Source organism: Myodes glareolus, chromosome 8, assembly GCF_982192425.1.
Source record: "Myodes glareolus chromosome 8, mMyoGla1.1, whole genome shotgun sequence".
Taxonomy (NCBI): domain Eukaryota; kingdom Metazoa; phylum Chordata; class Mammalia; order Rodentia; family Cricetidae; genus Myodes; species Myodes glareolus.
Window position 1 is genome coordinate 90,321,402 of NC_142033.1, and position 8,417 is coordinate 90,329,818.

The 8,417-nt window shown below is 41.9% G+C and overlaps 1 protein-coding gene across 1 annotated transcript; it reads right to left on the minus strand.

The window, feature by feature from the left end:
* Nucleotides 1–303: 303 nt before the first annotated feature.
* LOC148121212 (ATP synthase F(0) complex subunit k, mitochondrial) lies at nt 304–626 on the minus strand. The gene has a single exon (XM_087908738.1). It carries the CDS (start codon nt 592–594, stop codon nt 418–420), a length of 177 nt encoding a protein of 58 aa, XP_087764864.1. The 5' UTR covers nt 595–626; the 3' UTR covers nt 304–417.
* Between the last annotated feature and the right edge of the window lie 7,791 nt (nt 627–8,417).

Consider the following 8,417-nt stretch of genomic DNA (forward strand, 5'->3'; position numbering starts at 1 on the left):
GAAGTTGTAGCCAGAATGTGGTAAGAAGGTGCACCATCTCAGCTAGCCAAGTTGGAATCATCTTGAGTAGTTTGTAACCCAAATCCCATCTTAAAGTGATCAGCATAATGACATCATATCAACTAGGTGGAATCATTGTTGTGGGGCCCCATTTTCTTCTTGAAAACTTCAAAGATTACTGCAGGAAAATTTATTATTCATTATGGAAAACTTAAACATTATTCATATAGACATATATTAAATGAAAGGTACCATAGAGACAAAAATATGTATGAGGAGAAGTAAAATGTTTTGAAAGCAGAGTTTTTTTTTCCAGGTTCATAATTTATTGTACAAATTGAGTATTACATGATGAGTTGACATCAGCTTCTTCAGGCATGGAACTTAACAGATGAGGTCAGACATTGAAAGACCCAGTTATGATGCTTTCACAGCCGGAGTTTTCTTAGGTCTTAACTTGAAGTATAGGACCAACAAAGCAATGCCTCCATATGTGGCCAGAACACAATTCATTCTACCTGTGAGAGTATAGGAGTTGAAATACTTTTTAATACCAGTGAACTGGAACTGGGCATCACTTTCAGGACCAGCCATGACTTCAATCTTCGCTCAAATCACAAATTCCGCAGCTCTGAAAGCAGAGTTTTGATGATAGTAGTCCCTAGATTTTGTCTTCCTTCTGTCCCATACGAGGTAGCTCCTGATATGAGACAAAAACTCTGACCTTTTCTTTTAACAACATGCTTGAATTTAGAGGATAGTCATTGTCCAACTCCAAAGCCAGCTATGATTTTTAAATAAGTTGTGACTACCATTTTACTGACAAGTAGGGAGATATGTATGCTTAGGTAGTGAAATTTTACCCTGCAGAGGATATTGGTACCATAAGTCAGGTTTCTCTTTGTGGCTAGAGGAAACCAGGTGACTCTTTTTGGATAGCTATCTTTTCTTCTTTAGGCGTCTAGGTGCCCAGGGTCTCGCGTCTTTTTAAAGATGAGTATTTTCCTGCAAAGACAAGAACAGAACCCTGCCCCAACCTTTATGAGGTTTTCTTACCACTTGTGGGATTGTCACCTATGTAGATGAGCTGTCATTTCTCTTTCTCAAGAGGTTTCTCCTTTACAAACCAAATCTTGATTAATTTTGATGGTATCCATAGCTTTTCTCATCCTGTGGAAACAAGAGAGAAACCCTTTCCCCAACAAAGCACATCTCTTGGTTTCCATTCTGAGGTCAACACATCTTTGAAATACACTGGCTGATTTAATTCAGAAGCTTTTTTCATTATCCAGTGTCTCTCTGCAGTCATTGTTCCTTTCTCATTGGCATTAAGAAAATGCAAGGTTAATAACGCATGATGCAATATATTTCTGGGGGTATTTTTCATCCCTTTCTGTTTGTTTAACATATCCTTTATAGTTTGATTTGATCTTTCTACTACTTACTGACCTGTAGGATTGTTTGGTATACTTATAATATGCTTTATATTATAAGAAGCAAAAAAACTGTTTCATTTTCTTAGAGACATATCCCAGACCATTGTCTGTCTTTATTTGTGCAGGTATACCCACGATGGCCATAACTTCTAGTAAATGTGTAATTATTGAATTAGCCTTTTCTGAACTCAAAGCTGTTGCCCACTGAAAACTTGAATAGGTGTCAATGGTGTGGTGTACATATTTTAATTTTCCAAATTCTACAAAGTGGAATGGAGTTCCACAATAGTCTGGAATGGAATAAAACTAAGGTTTATAATTTGAGGAATAAACTCACAGAAAGGGTAGCGATCCGCAGTCCCCTGCATGTTCTGGGAACTGGAACCGAATCCAGCAGCCTAGAGTCCACGCACGCTTTTCATCAGCATCTATAGTACATGAGACCAGGCCCAAAGTGGGCTAGTATCTTAAAGACTATTGCCTGAACGGGTTCCCACAGCATGTGTGCTGAAATCAAAGTGGTGTTCACTGGCTTACATCAGTAGGCCAGTTTAATCACAAAGGCCGAGCCACCTAAACAAACTTTTTGTTTGCTCACTCATTCGATACACAGCTTCTGTAAGTATATGTGGGTGGGAGGACCCTCAGAAACCAATTTTCATTTGGCAACAGACACAGAAAGACACAGAAGTAGTTATGTTTCATAAATGTGTTCTTTATGCTAATTTTACTATGTCTTTTGCTGTGCATTCTAGTCTGAAAAGTTGAAATAAACATAGAACAGGCTTTTGCATATTTATAAAGGAATGATAAGCTATGCATTTTCTAAAAAGCTGGATTCTGGCACCTAAATTTAGGAATATTATTCAGACTTGAGAAGTGGTGAGGAGCACTTTAAATAATGAATCCATTTTGGTTTATCCATTATTTCATAAACCATTAAATAGTTGTACAAAAAAACCCCACTTTCCAGTGATGTTGTTTTTCTTAGAAAAAGAAAACATTTTAGCTCTTGCCAGACATGCTTATATAAGTGACCTCATGTCTAAAGTTTGAGTGGCAATCCCTGACACACTGCTGATGCCCACAGAAGACATAGTTGACCTGAAAGTTGAACTACTTCCCTAATCCCATCCAATTTTTGGGTGGTTATCCACAATGCTTCATTTGGGAACAGTCAACATAGGCTCCAAGGGATCTCTGCATTCCTCTGAAGTGAGGCTGTAACACTGATGGGCAAGAACACAATGACGCACAAGGCCATCAATCAGGGCATCTGGGACACAACTTACCTCTGGAGAAACTGTTGTCTCATACCCAGGGGCATGAGGGCTTTGCTTTCTCTCAGGAGAACCTCACTGACAAAGGACAAGCTACTGGCCGGGATGGTGCTATCTGTCCATGCTGGTACCATTGCACATGTGAGGTTGCAATGCCTGCCCAGAGCGCTGGTCATGAGCACCTGAGATCTTCTAAGCTCTAGGCTTCACCACTAAACCCTCCAGGGTACCACTGAATTCTGAGCAATGTGCAGTTGGTAAAGATCAGAGACAAAGTGGGAGCCAGTAAAACCGCACTGCAGACCACGCTGAACAACCACCACAATTCTTTGAGTGGATCGTTTGGCAGGGGTTAGATGGTGGTAGATCCCACAGCTTAGAAGTTCTTGATGGTCCAGGAAATACTCCATTTTCACTGTCTGGAGGCTGTCTCCACTGTTGTCATATCTGTCCAAAGATTGTTCACCGGCTGTTGTCTTAGTGCAGCACCTGTAGACACAAGACGGTGCTGGCTTTGTCTGTGGAGACAGAGCACACCTTCTCACTTGCCGAAAAGATCAAGGTTTCGGCTGATCCACCCGCTCCCAAGTCACTTCCTCCGCTGTGGCATCTCTAGCCCCAATCATTGTTGAAGCCAAAGTAAGAGGGGTCAGGAAAGGATGTGGATTTGATTTCTCCGATTGATCCCCTCAAAGCAGCCAATTAAGCCAGCTTTATTTGGGAGACATGAAGATAAAAGTTCAACTTCTCTTAAAAAAAAACTATATTTAATGAAAACTCTAACTTTTCCTTGGAAATATGGGAGTGAAACTGATCATTTTCTAATAAAAGGTAATATTGTGGAATACATGTTTACCTATTGAGCAATTTGTTGATGTAATTCTCCCTCTGTGTGGTTTTGGGACAAAAAGCCCTACATTGGAGGCCCTTAAACCTGGCTCCTAGCTGGGCAGTGGTGGCACATGCCTTTAATCCCAGCACTCAGGAGGCAGAGGCAGGCGGACCTCTGTGAGTTCAAGGCCAGCCTGGTCTGCAGAATGAGTTCTAGAATAGACTCAAAGAAACCCTATCTTGAAAAACACCCTGGTTCCTGATAATCTCACTCTCTCACTAAAACATCTGTCCATCACTTTGAAGCATCATATCCTCACATCTCCCATCTGAAAGTCTGATTTCCATGGAGTCTCTTTCTACTGAGTTTATGTTATGCAGAGGTTTAAAAACCGGTACGTGACACAATGCAAGGAAATGCGTGGGTCTAAAGCTAAGGTCTAAGTTTTGGAACTAAGACTTCTAAAGTGAAGGCAGATTCTGACTGCCGTTTTTTAAAGGAAAACTTGGAGTTGATAGAACATAGAATTGATAGAGTTATAAAGAGAACACAGACAATTCACAGCTTGGTAGAGTGGAAGCAGAAATGATTAGCGGCTGAAGGATGAACCATCTTCGTCATACGCTTTGGTCTTCAGAGAAACTCATATAGCCGCGGTCCTTGGTTATTTTTGTCTTCTGCTTTGGGTTCTGTTGCGACATCCTCCTGTTGTTGTGATACTTGGTAATGTTTTGTCTATTTTGCTTATAAACATGTCTGTAAGACTTGATTTTATTTTCTTAAAAATATTATGCAGCTGTATGAGAATCTGTATCCCTATTGCTGTGGGAGCTCCTTCTGAGGGATGGCTTTGCTCAGCCACCTACCTACTCACTGTGTAAGGTGGTTCTTATGGGAATCTCCTGAGAGGTCAGCTCTGGCCTCTGCTTTCCAGAAAATAAATGGCTTCTTAACTGTCCACAATTTTAAAGAGACATTATAAAATTTCTCTTTGTAACAGAAGTTTATTTTAAAGATACATTTTTATTATCTGTAGCTACATGCAGGCACATGTGGTCTGCACGTTGTCTGCGCATGTGAGAACAGCTGTGTGCGGAGGCCAGAAGCCTTCGAGCCCCTGGAGCTGGAGCTGTCTGATGTAGGTGCTGGGAGCTGAACCCAAGTCTTCCTGAGCGGCAGCAAGTGCTCTTAACCGTTGAACCATCTCTCTAGCTGATCTGTCACTGACAGAAGTTTTATTTTATTTTATTTATACACTTTTTGGTTTTTTAAAAGACAGAATCTCACTGTATAGCTCTGGCTATCCTGGAACTCACTCTGCAGACCAAACTGACCTCAGACTCACAGAGATCAACCTGTCTGCCTCCCGAGTGCTGTAATTAAAGGTGTCAGTTACTATGCCGGGCTATCACAGAAGTTTTAAATGATATAACTTTTTCCTTATAAATGTTCTGATTTATATCAGTAAATAATTTATATCTGTAAATAATGATTTACATTATTCTTTATTAAAATCTTATTTTGCACCATGCATTGTTCCAGCTGTTGGAGGATGAAGTGATAAACAGAACAAGCAAACCTCTTGTCTTCACGAAACATTCACGTGGGAACAGGTGGGTAGCAAATATCGTGAGCTGGTAATAAGAGGAACAAGGAAAAACACATTAACGTACACAGTGTTTCAATGAGAACCGGGGCTGTCGGGATTGCCTCACTGAGAACATCACCTTTGAATAAAAGACCTGAAGGGCTGGCCATGTGGCTATCTGAGAGGACTCCAGTCAGAGGAAAGAGCACATGCAAACGATCTGAGGGAGGAGCATGTCAGGCAAGCCCTAGGAAGAGTGAGGATCCCTATATGACTGGACTGGGGTACAGGCGTGAACAAAGGCGGAAAAGGAGACGGGGGGGGGGCAATATAATCTAGGGTCTTGCACTTATTTATTTATTTACTCTGAATGACATAGAAACCCCCTGGAGTATTTTAAGTGGAGAAATGAATTATTTACCTTAGGTTTTAGTAGGATCAAGCTGAATGTTTTGGGGAAGAGTAGACTAGTAAAGGAGAAAGGCAAGGGCAAGGAGACAGGCCGGGACGTTTTTCCGTCACGATCGGGGAAGAAGGGTTATTGTGCTGCACAGTTCTGGGAAGCGATCCTGACTCCCATTGTCTGTGAATAGTGTCTTCTGTAATATGCAGTCGTTAAAGCCCAACAGCTAAGGCCAACTGCCTCCCGGGGACGTGAACTGGGCCAGGACAGACGCAACATGAGGGATGAGAAATGTCTTGTCTACATAGATTTTGATGGTAGAACTAATTAATATACTTCGTTGATAGCACTAGCGATGGTATAAGAAAGACTCGAGAACGATTTCAAGGACGTTCATTCATTTTATGTTAGCACTATTCACAGCACCAGGCGCCATCTTCCAAGAGAGCACATGCATGTTTAGTTTTTAACTCAGGAAACATTTCATGAAGATCCACTTTCTGCAGAGCATTTTCTTTTTAAGACACAAGACCTTGAGGAACAGAAAATCTTGTTCTAGAAGTATCTGCAATTTAGTTTGTTAGACAAAGTCTTCTTTATATTTGAAAGTACAAAATTAAATATTAAAATTATCCAAGGAGTGTATAAAGTAAAACTATTATAATAAGATTAACAAGTGTTCTATAGTTCGGTTCTGAGGGAAACTGTCCATTTTGTATGTGTGTGTATACATGTGTGTACTCATACATGCAAGTGCATGCTGGAGGCTGATGTCAAAGCCTTTCTCTATCACCGTCCACCTTATTTTCAGAGAGTCTCTTCAATGAACCTGGATCTCAATGATTGACTAGAACACCTGGCTGGCAAGTCCACGCCCTCCCATCTCGGCCTCCCAGTGCTGGGATAACAGGCAGAGGTCACCACGCCAGCCTTACACAGATGCCAGGATAACAGCACCAGGCCGGCCTTTACACAGATGCTGGGATTCAAACTCAGGTCCCCATGCTTGCATAGCAAGCACCTTACCTAGTGTGTTCTCTCCCAAGCCCCCCAAAGTAGTTCAATTTTTGAATAATTTTGCATTCGTCAATATAGGCCCTCGTCTCTGGTTGCTGTTCTCCTCTAGTCTTTTTAATGAATTACCCGTTGTTTTCTGCTAATAACATGGATTCTGTTTCTCCATTCCCAAGGCTGAGCTGGATATGTGCCATGGCGGGCTACTACCCAGTGAGAAGGGAAGAAAAGGCTTTGCGTCTCAAGTAGGAGTTTTCAGTGTTGTGTTGTTCTGTTGCCAATGTTTTGAGGTATCATCTTCCATAGTCAATGTCAAAATTCACAATATTACTTTGGCTGCTCCTTCCTCTCTATTCAGCTGCTTCTTCTTCTTGTTCTTGTTCTTCTTGTTCTTGTTCTTGTTCTTCTTGTTCTTGTTCTTCTTGTTCTTGTTCTTCTTCTTGTTCTTGTTCTTGTTCTTCTTCTTCTTCTTCTTCTTGTTCTTCTTGTTCTTGTTCTTGTTCTTGTTCTTCTTCTTCTTCTTCTTGTTCTTCTTGTTCTTGTTCTTCTTGTTCTTGTTCTTGTTCTTCTTCTTCTTCTTCTTCTTCTTCTTCTTCTTCTTCTTCTTCTTCTTCTTCTTCTTCTTCTTCTTCTTCTTCTTCATTTTCTGGCGGCGCTGGAGGTGTGTGTGTGGAGGGGGTTGAGACAGAGTTTCATCTGTAACTTTGGAGCCTGTCCTGGAACTAGCTCTTGTAGAGCATAGAACTCATAGAGATCCACCTGCCTCTGCCTCCCGAGTGCTGGCTTCTATCCAGCTTCCTCCTACCAGGTGACCTGGCTTGTAAGGACTTTTGAGATCTTGCGGCTGCTCATGCCTTTGCTCACCCTCACCATCCGTAGCTATCTCTCACCACTTCCTGTTTTGTGGGTTTCATTAATACAGCCCTCGGAAGAACAATCTGTGATGGCTTATGATGATGGCCGACTTGACTAGACCCAGGACCACTTAGGGAGGGAGCATCAGGACCTGCTTGCTGGGGAGTTTTCTTAAATTAGGTTAGTTCAGGTGGGGAGGCCCATACTAGCTGATGGACTGAATCAAAAAGAGGACACGACTCTGCTTTGTAACGGTGAACACAACATGGCCAGCTGCCTCACGCTCCTGCCACCATGCCTTCCCTGCTACGATGGACTCCACCCTGGAACAAGGATCCAAAATAAAATCTTCCTTTCTTAAGTTGCCTTTTTCCAGGCAATTTTAACACATCAAAGGAAAAGTGATTCATAATATATAACAAGATACCATATACAATAACAAATTATCTTTAGCATTTTATGTGAAATTTTTGGTTATTTTCTATCAAGGTCTCCGGGAAAGGCGTGCCCCCTACCTTCTCTTTCTCTCCCTCCCCTTCCCTCTCTCCTCTCTCTTGACACTGGGCCTTGACCCAGTCTTGGTAATGACAAACCACCACTGAGCCATCTTGAGATGGTCTCATTTATATACTCAGGGTAGCCCTGAACTCCTTCTGTTGCCTAGGCAGGTTGTACAATTTTAATCCTCCTGCCTTAGCCACCTGTATAGTTGGTCTAGGCCTGTAAAGGGCAATTCATGATCTATGAATCACCTCCCAACTGTGATCTGTACCTTAGCACCAGGCAAAGCGTTTTCCCTTGGCCTTGGGACTTTGAAAGGCTTTGCAGATTCTTGAAGCCAGATGAGGTGGCTCACATGGGTAATCCTAGCAATGGAGAAAAAGGCCAATAGACTTGCGGCGTGTCTAAGACTAGCCCTGGCTGGCCTGAACTCTGCCTCTTTCTCCCCAATGCTGGGATTAATATGTATTTACCACACCCAGCATCAAACAGGTTCTTGATTTGATTG